The 24,686-nt window shown below is 40.6% G+C and overlaps 3 protein-coding genes across 4 annotated transcripts; 1 reads left to right on the forward strand and 2 right to left on the reverse strand.

Annotated features, from left to right (window-relative positions):
- Positions 1–1,554: 1,554 nt before the first annotated feature.
- tmem44 (transmembrane protein 44) lies at positions 1,555–8,687 on the reverse strand. 2 transcript variants are annotated; one of them, XM_086264646.1, is made up of 10 exons: positions 8,374–8,687; positions 8,168–8,294; positions 7,991–8,081; positions 7,554–7,735; positions 7,340–7,426; positions 7,090–7,260; positions 6,221–6,382; positions 5,850–5,918; positions 5,599–5,724; positions 1,555–1,796 (listed from the first exon to the last, which is right to left on the reverse strand). In XM_086264646.1, exons 1-10 carry the CDS (start codon positions 8,556–8,558, stop codon positions 1,602–1,604), a joined length of 1,395 nt encoding a protein of 464 aa, XP_086120772.1. In that variant the 5' UTR covers positions 8,559–8,687; the 3' UTR covers positions 1,555–1,601. The 2 variants fall into 2 exon arrangements, with proteins under 2 accessions (XP_086120772.1, XP_086120771.1); XM_086264645.1 differs by having other exon boundaries at positions 5,599–5,727.
- A 1,562-nt stretch (positions 8,688–10,249) lies between these two features.
- Positions 10,250–17,197, reverse strand: lsg1 (large 60S subunit nuclear export GTPase 1). Its single transcript, XM_086263312.1, has 14 exons — positions 16,853–17,197; positions 16,212–16,338; positions 15,561–15,681; positions 15,378–15,464; positions 15,135–15,221; positions 14,970–15,030; positions 14,613–14,789; positions 14,079–14,441; positions 13,701–13,802; positions 13,306–13,453; positions 13,092–13,211; positions 12,736–12,815; positions 12,199–12,372; positions 10,250–10,840 (listed from the first exon to the last, which is right to left on the reverse strand). The coding sequence occupies exons 1-14, from the start codon at positions 16,949–16,951 to the stop codon at positions 10,661–10,663; spliced, it is 1,926 nt and encodes a 641-aa protein (XP_086119438.1). The 5' UTR covers positions 16,952–17,197; the 3' UTR covers positions 10,250–10,660.
- A 2,762-nt stretch (positions 17,198–19,959) lies between these two features.
- Positions 19,960–23,371, forward strand: LOC147313632 (uncharacterized). The gene is made up of 6 exons (XM_086263313.1): positions 19,960–20,135; positions 20,857–21,508; positions 21,620–21,854; positions 21,938–22,995; positions 23,108–23,164; positions 23,267–23,371. Exons 1-2 carry the CDS (start codon positions 20,060–20,062, stop codon positions 21,462–21,464), a joined length of 684 nt encoding a protein of 227 aa, XP_086119439.1. The 5' UTR covers positions 19,960–20,059; the 3' UTR covers positions 21,465–21,508; positions 21,620–21,854; positions 21,938–22,995; positions 23,108–23,164; positions 23,267–23,371.
- Positions 23,372–24,686: the final 1,315 nt, after the last annotated feature.

Here is a 24,686-nt window from a genome sequence, read left to right on the forward strand (position 1 = left end):
ATATGGGACACACGGGTTGTTTTCTTTTGGCCTCAGAAGGGACTGACATGAAAATAGCCAGCTCTGCAGATGAAAATGACTTGTTTATGCCAGAAGCAAGAGGAGAGTGGCCAGGGTGTTTCAAGCTGAAAGTAAGGCAACTTTACCTCAAGTAACCACTTGTTAAAACCAAGGTATCGCTGAACCTTTAAGTAGATGAGCTACAGCAGCAGAGGACCACACCAGGTTCTCCTCCTGTCAGCTAGCATGAGGAAACTGAGTCTAGAATTGTCATGGGCAATAGAAGAGTGGAAAAATGTACCTTACATCAGTGGTTCAGGCTGGTGGGCTGGGAGTAATGGTGTGGCACATTTTGGGACAATTAATACCAACTGAGCATTGTTTAAACATCACAGCCTACCTGAATACTGTTGCTTACCATACTCATCCCTTTGTGATCAACTGTACCAATCTTCTAGTGGATGCTTCCAGCTGGATAAGGCACCATGCCAAAAAGCTCAGATCCTGCCAAGCTGGTTTCTTAAAACGTGACATAAAATATGCTGTCCTCAAGTGGCCTCCACAGTTAATCCACTTTTGGGATGTGGTGGAGTGGGAGACTCATCATTGATGTACAGCTGACAAATGTGCAGCAACTGTATGATGTCATCACATGGATCAAAATGTCTGATCAATGTTTTCAGCACCTTGTTGAATCTATGCCACAAAGAATTAAAGCAAAAGCACAAGCAAAGTGTACCTAATAAGTCAGCCAGTGAGTGTATATTTAGCATTAGCATATTTAGCACTTGTGTAATCATGAATACTAGCATCAGTATAGCTGAGCAATAGGGTCGTTTACAATATTATTATTATTACAATATTATTACCTTCATTATTATTAAAAAACAAACAACAAAGTAGATAAATCACATGGCCTGAACATCAACACTGTCAGATCAAATAAAATTCAATAAACATTTCCCAGCCATTTCCACAGACAGAGCCAGTTGTTGAGGACATTAATATCCACTGCTGATATCAGCAATTGCTTTGTTACATCTCATTAGTTGTTTCCCAGTCATTAGTCTGAGACCTGTCACTTGAGGAAATGTAACAGGGAGGAGTAAAAATGTAATTGTTCCATAATCAGGCCTTAGGAAGTCCCTTTAGTTAAAAATGCCTCTAGTAACTTTTATTTCATAAAGCTTCACAGCAGGCAGATGGACGGAGGTCTGCTGAATGATGGAGAGGACAGACAAGCTCCGGGCGTCTAGTCTGGTTCTTATCTGCTCTGCCGGCTCTTTTCCCAGTCCAGCCCCGATAACCCAGGTCGACAAGCAAAATACAGGATATGACCCAGTAACCTTGAATGGCAGCAGGGGAGTAATAGTGTTTTATTAGGGAAGGTCTTTTCTGTAAACCTTTCTAAAAGGCCGAACGTCTTCAGGAGCTTGACGTTTGTGCTTCCCTACAGTATTAGAAACAAAAAAAGGTACTCGAAATAACTAAACCAAAAACAATCAGTAATTTTTGTTGTAAAACAAGACAGATGACAGATTTATTTTTGCACTTTTATTTATTTTTTATTCACAAATTACTGCACTCAGCATGTGTGAACTTCACTTAGCTAAGCTTACAACAGAGCCACACTCTTCCGTACCAGATAGAGCTTTCTGTGCGAGTCCAGACGGGGAACGGGCGCAGATGTTAAACGGTTCGGGGTTTGTCGGCCACTCTTGCAGGGGAAACTCGTCACCCTCCTGTTGTTTTGCTCTTGCTTTGCTCCAGTGTGTATTTGCTGCTTCAAAATCCCACTAGAAAATAAGAACATGTCAAAGTAATCGTACAAAGAATTATATCAAAGTCATATAAACAGCTAATATTCTGAGACTAATGTGTCTGCTATGCTATAAAAGCATTTGGCGATAATCACATGGCACATATGATATATTAATGCACCCTAATGTTGATTTAAAATACAAACAAAGTATGTATTGATGAATTGGGAGGCAGCTCAGAAGTGTACCATACACTAAGTTAGGGCTGGGCCATATTATACCGTTCACGATAATACCGGTATAATGTTAGGCAACAATAGGAAAATGAAATATCGCGATAGAATGGGAGTAAAACGCGCATGCGCAGTGCCTTTGTTTTCATACGCACATGGCCGGTCGTTGAGTGAAACAGATGAACCAGAATTGGTTTGTAAAAATGGTGCAACTTCAGTGATGTGGAACTGGTTTGGTGTTTGTCCGTCAAATACACAACAAAGCACTTTTTTTTTTGCAGAACATGCAAGCGGCCATCGTTATTGTCGTATTTGTCGGACTAAGATGCTCTTAAATCTGGGAGTAATCTGGGTCCTAAGCTCCGTAATCTTCAAGTCAAACGAACACTGCAGCATCACTTAGAGTTAAAAACTGTCTAAATTCTTTCATCTTTAATAAAACGATCAGCATTGCTGCTTTACCAGGTGTAACTATAAAGTTTAACTTCCAGGCATCCATGAAAACAAAAGTTATTACATTTAACGGAGTTAGAAGTTAGCAGGAAGCTAGCGGAAGTTAGCTCGCTAGTTTCGCTAGTTACCTAAGCATTATATAGCATGTTCTGACTGAGAGATTTCTGAAAAAAAAATCAAACGTACAGCTCTGCTGTCACTTCCAGCATAAATGAAGACAGGAAACTAAACAGCAGTGACGTTTGTAGGGTTACTGAAGTTGGGCTAGCTGGTATATAATGATGTGCTACGTGATCGCTAGCGACACAGCTATGTTAGCATAACATAAACAGTGAAGCTGGAGGACGAACACTAACACTTTTCCACTTATAAAAGTTAATGTGAAGGTTCTTCATGGTTAGAGACAAATGCAATCGCATGGCAGGATGCTGTAAACGGACCAAACTTCAGTCAGGAGAACAACTGAGATAATCCATCCACAATACGAGGTTAGTCATTAATATACTGCAACAACATGGGAATAGAGCAGCTGCCAGAGAATTCAACATTAATGAATCAATGGTACAGAAGTGGAGGAAGCAAGAAGAATGAGTTTAATAAAGTTTGATTTATCTGACTGCTTTGTTTCGCTTAATGTGCCTTATAATCCCGTGCACCTTATGGTCCGAAAAATACGTACTGCACACTGCAGTTTAATGTTGCAAAGCACCTCTTTTTAACTTCAGTGGATATTATACATGGTTATGCTCAGGATATGTCAGCCCATTTCTACTGGAAATGCCTTTTGGTTAAACTTTCAGCAAGGAATTTGCATTTGCACTGTTACATTTTTATAAAGCTTTAATGTACATAAAAACCAGCTTCTTGTTTAAGTGAAAATAAATGGAAGGTTGTCTTTTTGCACTAGTAATGTTGTGGAGTTGTATTTTGTCTCGCATCAATTATATCGTCGGTTATATCGTTATCGCAAATTTTCAAATATATATCGTGATAAATATTTTTGGCCATATCGCCCTGCTCTACACTAAGTGTTCCTTAGTTTTCTAGGGGGGCTCATCAATGGTGGTCGTGTTGGATCATGCCCCATGAGAGCGTCAACTCGACACCTACAACACAGGTCTTGTATTGTTCACACAGTGACATTCCTGGCCAGCGAGAGTCAAACAACAGACTATAAACATCTCCCAAAATAGCAGAGGGTACTGGCCCCCTATAGACAAGGCAACCATTTTGCACCACTTCCTAGGCAGACAGACCCAGCCCACTGTTGGTCTTTAATCAAAGATCCTTTACAGCAGAACAATTGGACCACATGGCAAATCTCAAACAATTCCACCCATCACTGTAGCCCTAAGCCTCAGCTCAGCCAAGAACCAGAACTCAGCAGTAATGTGCGTGAAACACAGCACAATGGAGGTTTCAAGCTGCCGGCTGAGGCGACTGTCCAATTATCAGGATCACATGTAAAGTAGGAAAAGCCACTCATTTAAATACTTCAAAAAATGCTCTGTAATCTTTGTTTTAGTTCCCAGTTTGCTTTAAGGCTGTTAGGAAGTTAGGTAACCAAATAAAAAGTAAAAGATTCACTGAACTCCTCTGGAGCTCTTTGTAATCAGGATTAAACATTAGACACAAAGTCATCTTGGAAAGAATCATTCTTTGTAAGATCGAGTAAAGAGCATCAGTAAATTCCAAGTGCATCAGACAGAAACGGCCCGGCTAAACTTTAAATTGCCTCCTGTTGTCTTTGTGAAGATTAAGCTGAGTGTTCACAGCCAAACAAAGTTATACTTTGTCACATTCAGCATAAACTTACACTTTTCCAACTCGCCTTTACTTCTCGAACAAACCAACTGTGCTAAAAGGGCATTCATGTCTTTTGTTTTTTCCTGTTTGGTGAACAGTATCAACCTGCGATTGTTTGTGCTTGCACCATTTGCCTTTGTTTCTGATTAAATGACATCCTCCATAGCCTGGCTTTCTAGTAAGGGAGTTTTTATGAGCATAAAGGCCTGACAAAGAAAAAAAAACACTTGGAATTTGAATCCTCTTGCAAACTCAGACTGTGTTTTTCAAAAAAGAGAAAACTATATAAATATGAACTGTTCTCTAAAATAAGACTAGTGAAGATTTGATACTGGCTCAGCTATACACTGCAGAAAACTAAAATACAAAACACTGAGCTTGCACTCAGAAAACCACATGCACATCTCTCCATAGACTTCAACTTGTCTGTCCAATAAGAACATGCTGACTATTGTCTCCTTATAAGAACGTCTGAGGGCTGTCTTCTGACTTACTTCCCCCAAAGTCACATGTGCAAAGCACTAAGCATAGTTGCACTATTACGTCTACTTATGAATTCTTCTTACTGCATTTTCATATTTTCATACGCAGACAGTCAATACCATTCCTTTATAATAAAGGATCTCAATCCTAAAGTGGCACTAAAACATAGGCAGTTTTGTCAGTGCCATTCTTATTCACCATTTCCACAAGCTGACTCCAGACCCCCTGTCTTATGATAATGAGTCATGAAGTCATTACCTCTTTAGGAACTTCACCACTGCTGTTGTGCAAATGACTCAATAGCTTAAACTCATAAAAAGACTCATACTAACAGAATCAGGTCATCACAGCATTTCATGTAAGGTGGCGTTACACAAAGGGTTATGTTCATTCATGTTTTTATAACAGCCATGCACACTATCCAGCATACAAACATGCTGTCACCACCTAGTGGCACTTTGGAATAACTACATATTATAGCTATCCTTTACACCAGGGGTGGGCAATTCCAGGCCCCGAGGGCTGGTGTCCTGCAGGTTTTAGATCTCACCTTGGGTCAACACACCTGAATCACATGATTAGTTCATTACCAGGCCTCTGAAGAACTGCAGGAGCTAATTTAGCCATTTAAATCAGCAGTGTTGGTTCAAGGACACATCTAAAACCTGCAGGGACACCAGCCCTCAAGGCCCGGAGTTGCCCACCCCTGCTTTACACGGTGAGAACTGACATTTGATGTATTAAGATTACCAGCTTTTTGAAAATATATCATAGCTTTAGAGAGAGGGGGAGAAATGTTTATTTAGTGATAAATTTGATTCATTTCTTAATTTAAGTGATTGTATCCAAGTAGTCCAAGTCACCTCCAGATCCGAGCTGACCGGCGAGGAGTCACAGGATGTGTCTGTGGAGCAGAAGCCGTCGGCTCTGATCGCCCCAACCCTCCTGCTGGGAGGCTCGCTTCCCACGTCTCCCCTGGGTGACGTCACCTTCTCGAGGGGCATTTTCAAAAATGAAAGCACATCTAGTATTTGAAGAATAACGGTGTGCAGTGAAGAGTTCCTATCAAACTGCTGTTGTAAAAATGTAGTGTCACAACAGATTCTTTGCTTACTTTTCTCGCAGGTTGACAGTTGACATCCATGTATTGGCCCACCTCTCTCATCTTCTGGAGATTTTTTATCTTTGAAGAAAAAGAATACTATTATAGTCACACCAAGGCTTTAGTAAACAAACACTATTAGAAGAACAATGCTAATAGTGTTTGTTGCAGAACGATGCCTGCATAGTGCTACTTCCAAATAACTTAATCCACACAAGAAAGCAGTAAGTAAAAATCCAATATTATCAGTATTACAGTAAAAAGCATGTTTATTATGGAAGTCTGATTGAAAACAAGCTATTAAATTCACTCTGAGAAATCCGAGAAGCAGCCTTGCACACACAATAACAAAAAAGTGGTATGATTAAACAAAACAAGCTTACTTTTGTTTGTGCTGATGAAGGAATTTGCTCTTTTGTCTGTCTCTTCATGGCAGTGTTATTCTTTGCAGGGCGCCGTGAACCACCTAAAAGGCGCTCTGTATCTGCAAAAAGTCTCATAGCCTTCTTGCTGGAGCCTCTCTTGCACCAATGAGTAATTACAATCTGACATGACAGGTTAAAGGTCAACAAACCACACCACAGCATGACTGGCACAGACTCAAGCAAATCACCTAGATCTAGATGTAATGGACAGTAGCCCCGGTTTTAGTGAGAATCCACACTCACCATCAATTTTGTTAGGTACACATGTTCAGCCACTTGTTATTGGAAGTATCTAATCAACCAATCACAGCAGCAACTTCATGCATTTACACATGGTCAAAATGACCTGCTGAAGTTCAGACTGAGCATCAGGATGGGAAAGGAAGGCGATTTAAGTCACTTTGAATGTGGCATGGTTGGTGCCAGATGGGGTGGTCTGAGTATTTCAGAAACTGCTGATCTACCAGGAGTTTCCCAAACATTCTGGTTTACAGAGAATGGTCAGAGAAATAAACAGTGACTCAAATAACAGTCAGTTGTCACAGTCTAGGCAAGCAGAAGAGGATCTCTGAATGCACAGTAGCTTTGGAATGTGGTGGAACAAAAGCTTCACATCATGGATGTAGGGCTGACAACTCTGCAGTAACTGTGTGATGCAATCACATCAATATGGACTCAAACGTCTGAGGAATGTTTCCAGCACCTTGTCGAATCTATGACACAAAGCTCTGAAGGCAAAATGAGGCCCGACCCCATACTAGCAAAGTGAGTTGTGAATCTCTACACAGTTTGAGTGATGCGTGGTCACACTTACTGTGTAAGGATACAAGAAGGTCTAGAGTCACACAGCCTGCTGATGACAGAAGCCATGGCATCGCTCTCATAAGAAATCTAAACTGAGTGTCACAGAGGAGTATGGCTGCAGTGTAGAGGGCACCAGCCAGTGAGCACAACAGTCCAGAGAAAATGGCAGTGTGGGTCACTTTATGTCCATTGCACTAAAAGGAAGAATACAAATAACACTAGGAACTTTATTAGAACAGTAACATGATTTTAAGTGAATGGTTTGTCACTTACTACTCTGCAGAGTTTGGGGATCCTGGAGGTACAGGCTATGACAAAAGACAGCAGCCCCAGTAGGTAACCCACGATTTCAGTGTTGTCCTACAGACAGACGGTTTTACGATGCAGCAGAAGGACATTTAGAGTAGCTGCAAAATGGCAATTCAAAAACAACAAAACAACCCAGGTGACAGCACTCATACACATGTGTCTGTTTGTGTAACCACACCATTGAAGAACTCCAGCTGGAGACTTGAAGGACAACATGCAGCAGCGTCCTCCCTTTGACGGGCTGCAGTGCTGAAGTATGGGAGACCCTGGACTTCAGAAAACCTCCTGCAACTACCATCAAGACACACACTGCTAGGAGATGCTGTCTCCTCCTCCTCTTCATCATCCTCAGCCTTTTTTCTGAGAGAGAACACCAGAGAGGACGGTTACAGTTAGAAAGCATTTCAATAGGTCCCCTGTTCATTTGTATGGTTATCTGTAGCGCCTCTCTGATAATTGTACCTACTGTTTTGCCAAAAGGGTTTGGTCGGCTGGATGACAATATTTAAACACCTGTGCTACCTTGCTGCTGCACTTTGAATAATGCACAATTGCTAAATTGTTTGGGAATGATAAGGTTTGCATTATTAAGATAAGGAATTTTCTTAATCATACCTGCTTTCGAATTCCAACACAGGAACACTGGAAAGCACCACAAAATACAGTTCACAAAATCCACAGCGGCAGCAAAAGCACCCATTAAAATCTGCAGAGAGGGCAGCGATAAGGAGTTACGGTATTTTAATGCATAAATAGAGTGAAAATACTTGGTTACACGTAGAACTGTGTTACCTGTATATGCAGCTGCCTGGACAGGATGGCTCCAGTTGTACTGCACAGGTTACCGATGAAGCAGTAGAAGAAAACCGCGGTTTCTCCCGGATTTTCTCCCCGAATTTTGCACCTCTGATACACGAACCTTCACAGTTACCACAGGTCAATGTTAGATATGTATTAAATGAATGGGGCCGGTGGGTGATTAATGATAATCTACTTACAGGAGACATGATAGCAGCAAAAGCAGCGCAGAAAGAAAGGTGAGACCAACAGGGACGCAAAGTGTGTCTGCGTCACGGGACAAACAGGTGTTAACTGAATCCACGCAAAAATCAACCAAACTAGTCAGGAAATAGTCTGATCGTTCCCCGACTTGACCATCCGCGATGTGCGCACTTTTCTTCATTTTAAGCGCAAATGCTCAGCGACAATCCGCAGAACCGATCAGAAACTGAGCCATGCTCCTAGTGCACATTTGACTTCTTGCTCATCAAAAGCACAGCGGCAGCTCTCCAAACGGCCCGCACGCGGCAGGGAGGGGCTTACCTGTGCCACCTGTCATATATGGAAATACGTTCAAAGGCACAAGTGAAAATGTGGATTTTACGCTCTTTCTGTGTTTAGAGATGCCAAAAAATAAATCATCATCCATTTATTTAAAGAGGCGCGTTCATTTGTAGCTACGATCAGGAGCATTGCGTGTACCTTAGTCCGTTTCAGGAATCTTACGCTTGATCACAGTGACCGCTTGCCAAAAAACGACTACAAATTGTTGTCAATGAGTTGTTGGGCTATGATCTGTCAAGCATATCTCTCATGAATGATAACAAGTGATTTTGAGCCACAAAGCACGTTCCTGTCACAAATGTAGAAGCTGCAGTCAGTTTTTGGCAAATTGACTTTTATATATATCCTTTATTTATCCAAGTCTCAGCAGAAATCTCACCAAATATCACATACAGCTGTTCTTTCAATACATTTAAAGTGGTCAAAAAGGATTGGATCGATTATAATTTAGAACACAGATTAGCTACAATAACAGAGTCATAAAAATACTCGAAAAACAGCTAATGTCTTTGCTTTAGACATAAACCCTTCATAAATCAGGCTGGTTTCAGTCTATCTACCAATATAAGCAAAGACATTAGACATAAAAAAACAGAAACATCAGAAATCACTGCCACAGGTCAGGGGTGTTTGCGATTATTTATTGTATATTATTAATTTGACACTCATGGGAGTTCCCACTTGTTCCCAGGTTTACAACATTTTGTAGCTTGTAGCTATTCTGTGATGGTAAGAAAATCAACTCCAAATTTATTATCTGGTTGATAAATACTCAGTAAGAATTAGAAATGCTCTCAGATTCTTAGACACCTACAACCCTCATGTACTTCTTTAACCTCCTAGGACCTGGCGTCCACATATGTGGACATCACATTATATATATTATAGGGGTGGCTATAGCTCAGGCAGCTGGCTCCCCCAGTTTGCATGCCAAATATCCTTGGGCAAGATACTAACCCCTACTTGCTCTACGATGCATCCATCGGAGTATGAATGTGTATGAATGATAGTTACAAAGCACTCCCTGTATAGATAATAGTGCTCGTGTGAATGGGTGTGTATGGGGTTAATGTGGCGTGTTGTATAGAGTGCTTTGAGTACTCCAGGAGAAAAGCGCTATATAAGAACCAGTCCATTTTACATTTTGGGTTGTCTAGACCAAAATACCAAATTTTGCTCTACAAGGGCCTGATATCCACTTACGAGGATGATATACTGCCTCTGTTTCATTGAAATTTAAAGCCAATGTCCTCATGAGTGGATCTCATTTTTCTCAGAAACAAAAATCTGACACAAAAAAATAAAAATCACATCATTCTTTGTTTTTACATTCATCAGGTCCCAATCAGCCCAAAGTGCAAGGAGAAATTAAAATGCATCCCATGAAGGAGTTCGGGTAGTTTAACTTATTCAGATTACAAAACTTGCTATTTCATAGTCTTCTATTACAAATACAAAATATTGTATTTACACTGAAGCATTAAGTAATATATTGTTATGGAAATATGACAAAAAAGTGTCACACCAACATGAAAGCACGTGTTTATTCTACGTAACCCGGTTAAGTTACAAAGAGCATTGCTTTAAATGTATAAAAGTCAACATACAGTATTTTAACTGATTCATAGAGACTTTATGTGTCCTCCTTCAATACAATTTTGGATGTTGAATCGATTGGTTGCTCTTTAACTGGTGATCAGCCTGACGGAGTGCACTGCACCATTTTGTTAAAACCAGAGCCGACAGATTATGCACCTCATTAGTTAATGTCATGACGGCCTGACTTTTCCACACTCACAGGATTAAAGGGGGCCTTCATCTTTACAAAGCACTCAGAATTGATTCCCTTGGAATCACACATGAACCGTGCTTCAGGGTTTTTCCTAAAGTACAGTTCACAGATCTAAGTTGCTCAAATTAACTTAGATTTTCTGATCATAATCAGGCATCCAGATGCTTAGTAATCCGCCGCACTTTCTCCTTCTTGTTCCTGTTGCCGTGTTTTTTCCAGGGTTTGCCCACTGCCATCTCTGATTCAGCTTTGCCTGGACCCACAGGTCCACTGCCTGGTTTGTAGCCCATCACAGACTGAATTCCTTTGGAGAGTGCCCGCACGTTCTCCTAAACAGAGGTTCATCATCAACAAAAAGAAAAAATCATTTAACTTCATAATAAACTGCTCCTCTGCTACAGACACACTTTATATTACCAAAAGTGTTCACTCGTCTGCCTTCACACTCATGTGAACTTGACTGACATCCCATTTTTAATCCATAGAGTTTGATATGATGTCCATCCAACCCTTGCAGCTATAACGGCTTCAACTCTTGTGGGAAGATTTTCCAAAAAGGTTTAGGTGTGTTTATGGGAATTTTTGACCATTCTTCCAGAAGTGGATTTGTGAGATTACCACTGAGCTGCTGTCATTCCCAGTGGCTTCCACATTGTTATAATACCACTAAGGCTACGTTCACACTACAGGCGAAAGCGCATCAAATCCGATTTTTTTGACCCTATGCAACCCATATCTGATCATGGTGTGACAGTGTGAAAGGCTCAAATCCGATATTTTCAAATCCGATCTGGGTCACTTTCGTATGTGGTACTGAACCCGATACATATCCGATGTTTTAGAAAGCGACTGCTGTTTGAACGGTCATGTCACATTAAATCCGTCTTTTACGTCACTGACACAAGACAGATGCCAATTATCAGCGCCGGAGAAGAGCCCGATAAGACATCGCGAACGCTTCCTGGCCATCCAGCGTAGATGTCAGTGAAACTGTTGGGAAGACAACGTTGGAGAAACGTGAACATTTTATTTGTACTGTATAATCTGCAGATTCTGACAGAAATCTGCAGCTATCCTTTGAAGCACCGCTCTTCTAAAACAGCAATAAGCATAATTATTCGGTTATTTACATTATTATGTAAATAACAAAATAACTTAAAGCAAAAATTGGGAAACGTGAAGTCTGAAGTCTTTATATTAAGGGCCATCAGTCAAACAATATTGTTTGCTCTGGGTCTAAACAGAGCGCCTTGTGTGTGACGTCTTCTTTTGCACATGCGGCCGCTTTGGTTCACACTAGAGCGCGTTTGCTGTCACATTTTATTTGTAGTGTGAACAAGCAGACAAAAAAATCGGCTTTGATCAAAAAAATCGGAATTGAGCAATAAGACCTGCAGTGTGAACGTAGCCTAAGAGTTAAGTGTGGAATATTTATTAGTGAGGAAATTTCACAACTAGCATTCGATCCCTGGAATTCACTGAGCTCCTGAGAGCATCCCATTCTTCCACAAATGTTTGTTGATGCAGTCCGCGTGACTAGGCGCTTGATTTTACACACCTGTGGGCCTGGAAGTGATTGAAACACCTGAATTCAACGATTGGGATGGGTGACAGAACACTTCTGGTAATATAGCTTATATTACAACATCTACTGACCAAAAATAAGAGATCAGCAGGAATAATTTACCTGATGGAAAAAGTTCTTGTCAACCACGTTTTCGATTCTCTTAATTTTGTGTTGTCTGTTCATTACTGTGGAGAGGTCACTGCTGTCTGAGTCTCTCTTCTCAAACTTTTTGTGCTGCGGCTGGAAGTCTTCAGCTTTTATATGTGGAGGGGGATGGCAGTGCAGAAGCTTGCCCTGTAAGGAAAAGAGCTATCTTAGGCAAAGGACGTTGTAAACATGATGCATTACGTTACAAGAGAACAGCTACACCTTACAAAAGACTGAAGACCTCCACAGTCTGCTTAAACACATAGCCGAACCACAGATGTGCTACAGCTACACTGTTTAACGCTGCAGGTGACAGAGCTGAGCCAAGATGAAAATAACTTATTTATCTCTCCTAGAATTTTCATCTGTTTTTTCCTCCCACTTTGTTAGGCTAAACATTTCATTAATGACCCACACTCACTCAACCACAGTCCAAAATTAAAACGTAAACACAAGCAACATAACTGTGTGTTTTTTCCAACCCACAACAGTTTGCAGTTGTGAACTTACGCTCACATAATCCTTCAGGACGTAACGGGCCGATCTGGACTGATCGGGCTGGCCGTGCGACGTCATGAAACCTCTCATATCTGAAACAGACAAAAAAGAAAAGGCTATGTTATAAAACAAAGAAATTACATCAAGGGGAAAGACAGCTAGCAGCATCTAAGGGTGCCACAGTGAGGTGACAGTATCACAATTTGAGCTAGGGACCTCTGATCAAGGAGGAACACAATACATAAAATTAAATCTATAAAATAGTTTTTTTAAAGAATCTAAGATGGTTTACTCTCTCGAGTTGTACATATTTCACCTATTGTTAATCTATTCTATCCAGACTCATGATAAATGTCTATTAGCCTCACATCCATACGCCATCAGCAGCTCTTCCGCAGTGGGCGGTCTGTCAGGGTCTTCATCTTCCCGCGGTCTGATAATATTGATGCCATAGGTGCCTTCTAACACATGCCGAGGGATCGTCTGACATATGTGACCAATCTGTTAAGAACTACGTGTCGTAAGCATCAGAATCAATTATAAAGCAGAACAGGCGGAGTCTAGCTTTCTGTCACGTAAAGGATATGAGTGAGATCGCAGGTACGTGGTCTCTCATCTGGTCTATGGGCAGAATCCCAGAGCAGATCATCTCAGCTTTGGTAGAAACGAAGGAGGGCATGACCAGTCCTGGGCAGTCACAGAGACACAGGCCTGGCTCCACATATAACGTCTGTCATAAATGTCAAAAACAAAAACACACAAAAAACACCATCATAATCATCCATCCATCCTTTTTCAGGGGCGCGGGGGGGGGGCGCTGGAGCCTATCCCAGCTGTGTTAGGGCGAGAGGCAGGGTACACCCTGGACAGGTCGCCAGTCTGTCGCAGGTCTAACATCATTATTATAATAATTATCATTATTATTAAGCTTCTTGCTGGTGGAATCCCTAACCTGCATTTGAGCAGTAAGTACCTACCTGAAAGTGTTTAGTGTGTCCAGGAGTGGCTGAGACAGAAACCTTCTTGTTCCTCAGAATAGTGTTGATGGTTGAACTCTTTCCCACATTAGGATACCCGACCTGTTGGTTCCACCACATAATGAACATTTAATTGCTTTAAAATAACTCATACTGAGGAAAGTGTGGAGCTTCTTCCCCGACTATGAATCCAATTAAAATGTTTCCTGTTCCTACGATTCTAGTAAAGCATTAAAAAGCACTCCTGGTGAATTCTGCAAAGTGGTTCAAATGCTCTTACTAAATATAAATATACAACTCGATCCCAAAATTCAAAGGCGGTGTGGCTACAGCATGCAATTTACGCTAGACTGACAGATAGATGGTCCTTTTACTCACCAGTCCCACTGTCAGCTGCCCTTCTTTAACCCTGGAGCCGTTGTGAACAGCCTTGAACATTTCCAGCAGCTCATCCTTGCGCAGCAGACGGCTGGAGTTGTGGAAAGATGCATCAGATGAACCAGCAGTCTCGCCCTCTGCTTCTTCCTCGCCTTCTGAACAGGTCTTCCAGTCCTCCTCATCTACGCTTACCTCTTCCTGCTCTTCCTCTATGTCACTCTGTTCTCCCCCGTTGTCCTCATCCTCCTTATTCTTTACCTCTTCCTCTCCATCTGCACCTTTCTGACTCACATCTTCTTTAATTTTCCATCCTCCTTCTTCTGGATCACTCTCTTCACACTCTGGATCGGCCACCTCCATGCCCTGTGAGGGGACAAGTTTCTGCACTATTTTTCACTGGGATTAAAGACGGCAGGATGATGCCAAAAGGTGACTTTTTCTTCAGTACAATAAATTATCTGTTCCCTAAAAAAAATACAAATGCATCACAGTTCAGAGAAGAGAGAAAAGTTCATCAAGCCTCCGCGCTCTCACCTTTTCCTCTGCATCCAGCCTGTTGCCTTCAGCCAGAGCAGACCAGAAAACTGCCCTCAGCCCCTCTTTCTCAAAGTATTTGGCCCAGACTCGCCTCTGTTCCCTGGTCAGTAGATCAGCTTTGTTCACCAGAAGCATGTTCACCTTATGCTCTGTAACTTCTTTAACATAGGACTCCTGGTGCCACACAACCAGAGAATTATTACAATCACTGGAGTACAGTTTAAATGTATGTAATGATGGATACAAGCAAATGTTGACAGATGAAATATGCAAAATGATTAAACAAAGTGCAATTATTTTCATATATGAAACCAGATTTCTATCATCTGTCCACTATTGAAACAAAGCACTTACAAGGTCCAGACATCTGAACAGCAAAGGATTTCTGGCATCAACAATTTGAACAACGACGTCACTAAAATAAGTAAAAAGAAATGTTTGGGGGGTTTTTTCCCTCAGCATCACATAATGAGAACAGATTCCTCAGGAAATGTGATATGCTGTAGATTTGGGTTCTACCTCCTCTCAATCACTCTCCACAGCTGTCTCCAAAATTCAAGGTTTCTCTCAAACGGGGTGAGAATTAACTTCTGCTCCTCTTCCAGCCTTTGAAGAGAACACTTGTAATTAGATTATAGGCAACAATAATCCAGCACAAATGTATCATAAGTCATTAATTAGAAAATTTTGAATGGTTATCCCTGCATTTCACTACTGATTCTTAACACCAAAAGTGACTCAGAGTACAGAAAAGCTGCATACTGTGCAAGTGCTCGTCTCCACTCCAAGAAGCTGTCTTTCTCTGTCTGTTGAAGCTCGTCTGGACTGGTGCTTTCATCCCAGTGGGGTCTTATAACAAGGAAATACACAACAGATCTTATCAATGCAACATATTATTTATACGTTAGACAAATTAACCTGTGAAAACATGTCGACTCAAATCACCGTCTCGGAATTCTGAGGAAATGTTTGTTGTCTTCGTGCAGCTTCATCAGTTCGCTTTTCTCCTCAGCTGTTAATAAGCCCGCTCGAGCTTCTGCCGGCACAAACTTGATATTGAGCTTCTCTAAGAAAACACAGAAATGAATGAAAGTGATTAGATTAACAAGCAGAATCAAAAAGGCAGATCTACAGTGGAGATCACATAATATTTAAGACAAAAAATACTTAAAAACACAGGAAGAATTACTTCTGTTAGGTTTATACACGTAAATATTGTGGACTAAAATTCGATGTGGAAGGCTCATTCCCAGTTATCGCAAACACTCGATTGCAGTTGTTGCTACCCAAGGACAACCAGTTGCTAGGTTTATGGGGACAATTACTTTTCCACATAGAACCAGGCAGCTTTGATTTGTCTTTTTCCCTTAGTAAATGATGTAATCATTGAACAATTATCTTTGTCTAATTTATCATTTAATTTGTTGATGTCCTGAAATGTGCAAGTGTGACAATTATTCAAAAAAATAAGAATTCAGAAATGGGACAAATACTTTTTCAGAGCACTGTAGTTTCCCATGTTTAATAAGTAAAAAAAAGAAACATACCTACAATTCACCTGAAAACTAAACATGAGTGAATCAAATTGTTATTTACCTGCAACAAACTCTGTTCCTGCCAGTTCAGCTGTGGCCAGAAAGTCATCCATGGAACTTTGTTCTGTCACTGACTGCAGGTTCAGCCGCCCCCAGTCGTAGCCATCATTCAGTTCACTGGTGTGGAGCTGAAAATATAAAGAAAAAACAATGACAACAAACTTTAATTAGCTTGACCAGCAGTAAGTGCATGTGAAAAAGCGTCGAGATTAAACAAAGCAGCTGTGACTGGAACATCATCGCCAAATAGCGGATCATTTTCACATCCTTGCATCCAAACCACCCTTTGACTTGTTCTAAAAATAGTTGAGATTTTGTTAAAACAATTTCCCAGAAAAGTTTATCCCCATTACAAACGTACCCCAGTCATTCATTTATTTACGTAATAGTCCTTGCGCATTAGTTCGTTTGCTCTAAAACAACAGCATCAGTAAATTTACATCTTGGTAAGCCCGTGTGGGGTGATCGTAACACTAATACTAACAGCTAAGTGGAATTAAAAGAGTTGAGTGGCATTTAAAAACGGGGTCACAACTGCTTAGGGGATGATACTATATCACGAAAGGTCTCATATCTATATCTGTGATTATCTGAATACGTTTAACACAAGCTAAAAAAAAAAAAGAAAAACCTGTGTCATACCCAAGAGTCGCCCCTTTTGTTTCCCCGGCCTGCCTGGAGCCTCTCCTTGATCAGAGCTCTGCCCAGCACGGCTCCTCCGCCCGCCTTCTTCTTGCCCATAATATCCTCCGATGCTGTCACTTCACAAAATACAGGAGGAATACAAAACTGAAGAATACTGCGGACAGCCACTCGCTTCAGAGACCCATGTGCACTACCTACAGCCTTGTTGTCGTAAAAACCGGAGATGGAACAAACCAAACGATTAACATATCCGGACAATTAAATTGGTGTTGGACTTTAGAAGTCATGTTATTTTATAAAAAGCTACCCTTTATATTCTTTATACTGTTAATAAAATAAACTCTAAAACAGTAACATACATTATCTTATAATTTATCTTATCTGATAAATACAGGCGGGAGAGTAGCTGTGGTACATTCCGGTTACACGCTCAGCGGTTAAATGTGCCCTGAAGAAACACCGACAGAAACAACATGAGTTCCTCGTGTGTCACACTTGGGAGTGATCGGGATGTTAGAATTAGATCAGAAAAGAGTATATCTGTACTGTGCGATACTTCTAAAGGCAAATTGCTTTCCATACTTTGGTATCGTTCCAATACAACGTAAATGCAGTACTACACATAGTTTTACCCTATAAAGACAGCTTAAATGGGAGAAAGCAGTGTGATTTATGAGATAATTCATCATTCTGAACACATTTTAATGACCACCTTTTAATGTCAACAATAATTAGTTAATGCAAGAAAAAAAACATAACTTTCAGACTATCCTGTATTTTGAAATTGGGTGTTTTGGAGACATGGAATGTAAATGTGCATGTCTCTAAAGGACTTTGCGTCAGCATCTGTTGTTTAGATGTGTTATGGGCTATAAATAAAATGACAGTCAATACAAAAAGGTTCAGTCATTTTTCATAGTGCATGTTTGAGATATATTTTTTCATTAACAAAACCACCAACACAACACAGTTAACACAGTTCAGTGGGCTACATACTGAACTTAGAGGAGAGAAACAAAGTAACAATCATATCTCCCTAGTATTGATTAGATACCAATATCAGTGTTGGTATTGACAGTATCAATATCTGGACTGATCCTCCCACCCCTGGGGTATATGGCCCTCTCAATCTGAGCTGTCCCTCAGATCGGGGTATAGTTAGAAGGGCAAGAGTGAGATGTTTTGGACACCTCCTAAAACGGAGGGAGGATGCCAGGCACCAGCAGCAGCAGCAGCTCATAGGGGAACAAACCATCCCCTTGGTGCCTCTCAGGAAGCTGCTGAACAGACAGTGCTACTACAAACCCCTGGTGGAGCGCAGCCGGAGTGCACCAAAATTGGGCTCTATCACGGAGGACTTGGTGGGGGAGGAAGAGGAGGAGAAAGCAATGCACTTTGAGTGTGAGGACATTCTGGACACGGACAATGATTGTGGTGCCAATGGCAAACAAGAGTTGACTCAAATTATTAATGACTTGGGAGAGATGAGCATAGGAAACGACGATGTTTTCAGGGTTTTTTTTTCTGCGCTGCAGAAAATTGTAAAACTACTGTGAACTTGGTGGATCTGTCCAGATCTTTGACTGGAAACTACTTCTATGAATGAGTGGTTCAAAAATGTGTAAGTGAAAAGCTGCCACATTTCAGGTCCCAAAGTCAAACGAACACTGAGGGATCACTGAGAGCTAAAAACGGTCCAACTTCTTTCATCTTTAATAAAATGATCAGCGTTGCTGCTTTACCAGGTTTAACAATTAAGTTTAACATCCAGGCATCCATGAAAACAGAGTTTATTCTATTTAGCTGAGTTAGAGGTTAGCGGGAAGTTAGCTCGCTAGTTTCCACCTAAACATGATCATCATAATCAGTGTTACTAATTCATACACTGGTTTATCATCTAGACTTTTTGTCTCATCCAGCACCATGATCAGGTCCAGTTTTTATTTCATCTTTGATTTTTCAGCTGCTGTGCCTGAGCAGCCTCCAAGAGACCCTTTGTTGCAGTTAGTCTTTCTCCAGAAGCCATCTGGCTGCTTGATCCAGCTCTGGCTGCTGCACCGGGAAAGAGCAGTGAGGAGGTGGATTGATGAATGAAATTCATAACAAAAATTCATAATGGACTTTTTCCATTTAGAAATGATAAAAATCAGCTTTCTTTTTAATTGCTATTAACTGACAGTCAGATAACCAGCTTTTAAAAACATATTCATAAACACTTTGCAGTCAACAAAATTTGCACAGAGGTTAGATGAAATAAAAGTATCACGTGTGTTCTAGGTGTGTTTATAACTCTGTTATTGTACATATTCTGTGTTATACATCATAATCATTCCAGTCATTTTTTTTACTGTTTTAATCTTTATAAAACTGTTATTTATTTATTTATTTTTGTGATTTCTGCTGCCCTATTGGTCTGGTCTCTCTTGAAAATCTGAGAATGTGATATTCATAATAAAAGGATTTAAGTTTACTGCCAAAAAATGATTGCACTTCATAACAGAAATGTGCTAACTGGCTTGAAATAGATTGAAACTGTTATGAGATTGCTTCAGGGAGCAGACATGACACCGTCTTTTAGGTTTCGCCATCACTTTGTATTATGCGCACAACACCACCCTCCTCTGGCTTCCACATGAACTGCACCTTAAACATCAACTGTTTACAAATGTCATGACACAAACAAACGTTTCAATACCGTAAATCACTTTTTGGACTGCGATCACTTTTTGGCACAACATCGGCTCTGATAACATTTAAAGCGCACTGAAAAACCATTCTTTAATGCTAAAAACCCATTATCAATTGTAATTATTTATTTATTAATTTAAATTTCAGATATCGATCTTCATTTTTGTAAACTGGTGAATTAATGATTTTTTAAAGAATTAAAACGACAAAGTTTGGCAATATATTTTTTAAAAAGGATGAATAAAACAGTAAAATAAAATGAGAAATATATATATTTTTTAAAATCTATGATAATTAGACGAAGTTTATTTTAAATAAATAAAATTGATTTTCGGTGGCACTGGGTGTCATGGTGATGATGACGTGTTTGAGTGCAGGTATAAAAGCAGGAGGAAAAAGTGGAATTCGGGTTTCACGTTTGAGCGCAAACAGGAGCTTTTTCCCACTAGTGCTGTGAAAACTCGGATTTTTCAAACTACAGCTAACGTTTGAAAATCTTCAAGAAGGATTTGCAAAATGACTTCTTCAGACTTGAGTCGCGAGATGCACCTGCTCTCCCTTTTCATTGAGGAGGTGTTAGATCAACGCTATGGTGAGTACAGCAGGCTAATATGTCAGAGTGCTAGCAAACAAATACAACTTAGATTTTTGTCTTTTATTGTTTGGAAGTAGGACTTCATGAGTGTTAACATTTAGGATGAGATGTTTCATACTTGAGTAACATCAATTTTAACATGTGCCAGTACGCTATAAAGATGGCGCCATGTTTTTTTTTAATTGCTAACGACTTAAGGCGTTGGAGGACGCTGACGTCAGCGCGCGGCCGTTTTTGCATGTAGAGGGTTTGAGTTGACATGTTTGGGCCGCTGGCGCTGAGTTATACGTGAACGTTTCATAGATTGTGAATGTGTAAAGCTGGAGAAGCTGGAGTTTTAAAAGTTCACAGAGTCGCAGGATGAGTTTGAGATTGAAACAGTGTGTGCCTGCAATAAGGAGGTGGGAGGTTTCTCACCTAAATGTAGCTGCTTTATCCTCAAAATATCGATGCTCAACTAATATGAAGATATTACTCCTTAATGTGAATGCGTATTAAAACCTCAGTGAAAATCCACGCAGCCTTACACCACATGAAAACTTTTACCAGGTGAAAAATGTGAAGGCTTTCATAAACAATGAGTTCTGCTGGGCGCTTCTTACTGTTTGTGTGTGGAAGAGCTTATGATGATGTAAAGCCATGTCTGGACAATTTAAATTCAGGCTTTAATTTGTGTGATCACATGATTAACGTAGACGCACGCTTTGCTTTCTCGTAGCTGATCTGGTGAGTCCAGTCACTGCACCTCAGATGGTCGTCACTAACTTGAGGAACCGTGAACTGAGCAGGAGGCATCTGAACTCCATGCCTCACCTGGTCCTCACTCTTTACCATAACCTGGTGACTGGGTCCAAGGACTTTCCTCGCATACCTTTTAAAGGATGGTTCCACCGGGACCTGGTGACGACACCATTTGTCAATGTGAGGCAGAGCCAGAGAGAGAACACCACTCCTTCTCCTCCTACGGACTCACCAGCTGGCATGATGCTGCCGCCTGCGGGCTCCAGCTCTCATCCACGCTTCCTGACTCCAGTTCTTCCAGAGAAAGCAGATCTTGCTGTGCTGAAGGCAGATCGGAGGAACTGTGTCCGCACCCTGACTGTCGACGGCCTCCCCGTCACCAGAGTCATCTCCACTGTTTACCAAACAGAGGACACTGAGATGAAGAACCGCTGGAGAGTAACAGACTACAGCGCGGACGGCAGAGTTCTCACTTCGGTGCTCTGCCGTTTTCTAAATATGTCGGCAAAGCGTGCTAAGAGGAAGGCGGAGGAAGAGAGCAGCATCCGGAGCCCGACTCAAGCAAGGAAGCGCTTGAGATTATAATATACAGTGAAGCATGTCGAACGTCAGCAAGCCTGAACAAAGTGGTAAGTAGTAAATAGTGCTTAAGGTTGTTTCTAAAAGAATGTCCTAAAATATTTGAAAATCGTCGAGGTTTTAACTTTTATTCTTTCTTTTCTGCCTCTTGTTTCTAAAAGTCAGGCAAAAGAGTCACGCTGCAAAGAAACACCACACAGAAGATTTTCCCTCAGTAAAATGGTGAATATATTCATCTTGTTATGACGTTTGCTCACAATAACCAGGAGTGTTTCTGAAGTGATTCACTCTCATTTGGTGTTATTTGATCCAAAGACAACTGAGGGTCTTCAGAGCAGCGTGAACGGGCGTCATCTGAGAGCAAGACAGTCCTGGCGCCTTTGTGGTTCCCTCCAGGTACTCCAGCTTCATCCCACAGTCCAGAGAGATGCAGTTAGGTTGAATGTGAGTGTGAATGGTTGTCTGTTTCTCTGTGTTAGACTGACCTGTCCAGGTTATACCCCCGCCTCTGGCCCCATAACAGCTGGGATGGCTCCAATGGTTAAGCAGAAGAAATGGATGGAAGGATGATCCAAAGAGAAACATTGAAGGCCCTCTCACAAAAAAAGATAAGAACTCATTTTACACATTGTTGAAACATCCTGAAAGTTATTTGTTGTGTTTAGAATCTGGTTGAACTGTCATTAGAGTTTGTTTCGACTTGTTGTTCATTTCTTATTCGGTTCAGCTGTGTTTCTATGTGTCCTTAGTTCCCATAATCAGCCTCCTGTGTGTAAATATAGTGTCAGTCTCCCTTTGTCCCTTGTCAGAGTGTTAGTCTCCGTCCCCTCGTGTTTCCTTGCCTCAGTAGTTCTGTTTCCTACAGTTTTCCCCCAGTATAGGTTTTGGTTAGACTTTTTCAGTTCCCTTTGTCAGTCTTTGTATTTGGTATTTCCTCATCAGTCTCATCACTTTCCTCTCCAGAAAGAAAACAATAAAAAGACCTGAAGAGACGTCTATGCAAACGCTCTCATTGTGAAAGATAAGTATACATCCAACTAATCTGTGACTCTGTCACAGCTCTGATCAGCAATTCTTTCAGGTTTGTCTGTTTTGATGATGTTATTAATTGTTATTATCCTTTATCCAGTTAACTTTCAGAGAGGAGCGGAGGGAGGAGCGAAGCCAGCGTGCTCTGTAAACTGTCATTAAAAAAAAGATAAGTATATATTGATTTTATATTATTATGACAGCTCCTCCTCAGTGAACACTTCCTCTAGTTGCTGAAATCATTTACTAATTTTTTTCTTCCCATTTGTCTTTTGTTTTTCAGAGAAAACAGAGGAGCCAAGGTGACATTAAGACCTAAGACAGGACAGATTGAACCCTTTCTCGTAAAAAGATAAGTATTCACTCTGCTTTTAATCAGAATATTGATAAATATCTAAAATTCTGCTCACCTGGTTGATAAAGTTACTAAAATGATTCCCTCTTTTCTGTCATTTGTCCTTTAGAGAGAAGATGAGGAGAGTGAACGTCAGCAAGAATGAACAAAGTGGTAAGTAGTAAATAGTGTTTAAGGTTGTTTGTAAAACATCCCAAACATTAAAAAAATTGTTGAGGTTTTAACTTTTATTCTTTCTTTTCTGCCTCTTGTTTCTAAATGTCAGGAAAAAGAGCCAAGATGAGAAGAAACTCCACACAGAAGATTTTCCCTCAGTAAAATGGTAAATACATTCATCATGTTATGACGTTTGCTCACAATAACCAGGAGTGTTTCTGAAGTGATTCACTCTCATTTGGTGTTATTTGGTGTTTGTCTTTGAAAGGAGAGGAGCAGTAACGACACTGGGAGACAAACAACAGGATGATCCAAAGAGAAACATCAAAGGCCCTCTCACCAGCTTTCATTTATTAAATTTGTCTTTACTGAACGATTTCTGGTGTGTACTTGCGTTGATACTCAGACAACAGCTCGTCTTTCTGTTTGTGCTGGAAGATTCAGGCAAACACATATTACATATATAGATTGTTATATGACACAGTTTCACATTTAGTGCTCTATGATAATGATAAGGTCCAGTTTAATGGTATTGCTAGTGTCTAATGAAATGAACACGTGATTTTCAGATCCAGCAAAGTGAATATTTTTCACTGTGGATAAATTACATGGAAACGTTTAATGAGTCATCAGCTATTTCACTACAAAGATGATGTGATTAAAGGTTCTCATACATGCAGGTCAGAAGTTTTGCTCCATCCTGGATGTTAAATGCTGATCAATGTTTACACATATCTGCACATTTCTAACAGCTCATTTCACAGGTCATCAGTCTCCTGACTGCATATGCAGAGTTTTATCATCACGTGTTCATGGCAGACAAACATAATTATGAATTCTTGTTTTAGTTCCATTCAGTCACTCAACATCAGGTGTCTGCTTGTCCTGAGCTGTGAGAACTACAGTGAGTTGCTTTCCTCTTTAGCTTAGTATTAATAAACCAGGTCGTAGGTGGGCACCTGCATCAAGGAGTCAAGAAGCATATTTTATTGTTTAATGGTGAAAACAATGGATTGTTGGTCATTTGTTTAATGGAAAGACTGAAAGTGCGGCCTGGTGTTGACTTACACTTATTCAAAGTGATGAAGTACCAACAGATACTAAAAGTCACAGCCTGAACACGTCAACTGCTTTATTATTTCTAGTTATAAATAAACTGTCAGTTTATGGCCCCTGTGGCTCGATCAGGACCCTTCCGGGATGTGGAGATATTTATTATTTACTATAACTTGTGCTTATGTTGGTTTTTGCTGTGGTTTCGCTACTGTGTTTTTCTCTTTTTGCTTGTTTTTATTTTTCCAGCAGGTGATCAAACAGATTTTTAGTGTCTTCTCTCTCTGTGTCTCTCTTCTCCTATTTTTTTGCTTTCCATCTCCTTCTGTTGAGCATCTTCCCAACTTCTCTTTTCTTCATCTTTCTCTTTCCCATCCCCAGTCCTGTCCGTTCTGATTGTAATCATTTCAAAGTAAAGAAAAGAAAGAAATAATAAAGAGCTAATACACTTTGACAATCAAGTGGACCAGTGTGGCAAAAGCTGTAATGATCCATTTGGGAAAATAAATCTGTTGGACTGGTAAACTAAGCTATCGGGGATAGCTCAGTAGGTAGAGTGGTGGCCCCATAATCGGAAGGTCGGTGGTTTGACTCCACTGAACGGCTACCCTGAGGTACCCCTGAGCAAGGTACCG

Source organism: Aulonocara sp. 'chitande type north' Nkhata Bay, linkage group LG15 (assembly GCF_057382095.1).
Source record: "Aulonocara sp. 'chitande type north' Nkhata Bay isolate Kocher_YH1m ecotype deep benthic linkage group LG15, A_spYH_male_GT1.1, whole genome shotgun sequence".
NCBI classification, from domain to species: Eukaryota; Metazoa; Chordata; class Actinopteri; order Cichliformes; family Cichlidae; genus Aulonocara; species Aulonocara sp. 'chitande type north' Nkhata Bay.

Coding starts and splice junctions, on each gene's coding strand:
- LOC147313632 (XM_086263313.1), top strand. CDS start 20,060: ATGACTTCTTCAGACTTGAGTCGCGAGATGCACCTGCTCTCCCTTTTC. Junction 20,136..20,856: donor GGTGTTAGATCAACGCTATG/GTGAGTACAGCA, acceptor GCTTTCTCGTAG/CTGATCTGGTGAGTCCAGTC.
- tmem44 (XM_086264645.1), bottom strand. CDS start 8,558: ATGAAGAAAAGTGCGCACATCGCGGATGGTCAAGTCGGGGAACGATCA. Junction 5,919..6,220: donor CTTCATCAGCACAAACAAAA/GTAAGCTTGTTT, acceptor TTTTCTTCAAAG/ATAAAAAATCTCCAGAAGAT. Junction 1,797..5,598: donor CGGTCAGCTCGGATCTGGAG/GTGACTTGGACT, acceptor CTTATTTTCTAG/TGGGATTTTGAAGCAGCAAA.
- lsg1 (XM_086263312.1), bottom strand. CDS start 16,951: ATGGGCAAGAAGAAGGCGGGCGGAGGAGCCGTGCTGGGCAGAGCTCTG. Junction 15,465..15,560: donor TTCCTCAGAATTCCGAGACG/GTGATTTGAGTC, acceptor CCTTGTTATAAG/ACCCCACTGGGATGAAAGCA. Junction 13,454..13,700: donor GACACACTAAACACTTTCAG/GTAGGTACTTAC, acceptor CATTTATGACAG/ACGTTATATGTGGAGCCAGG.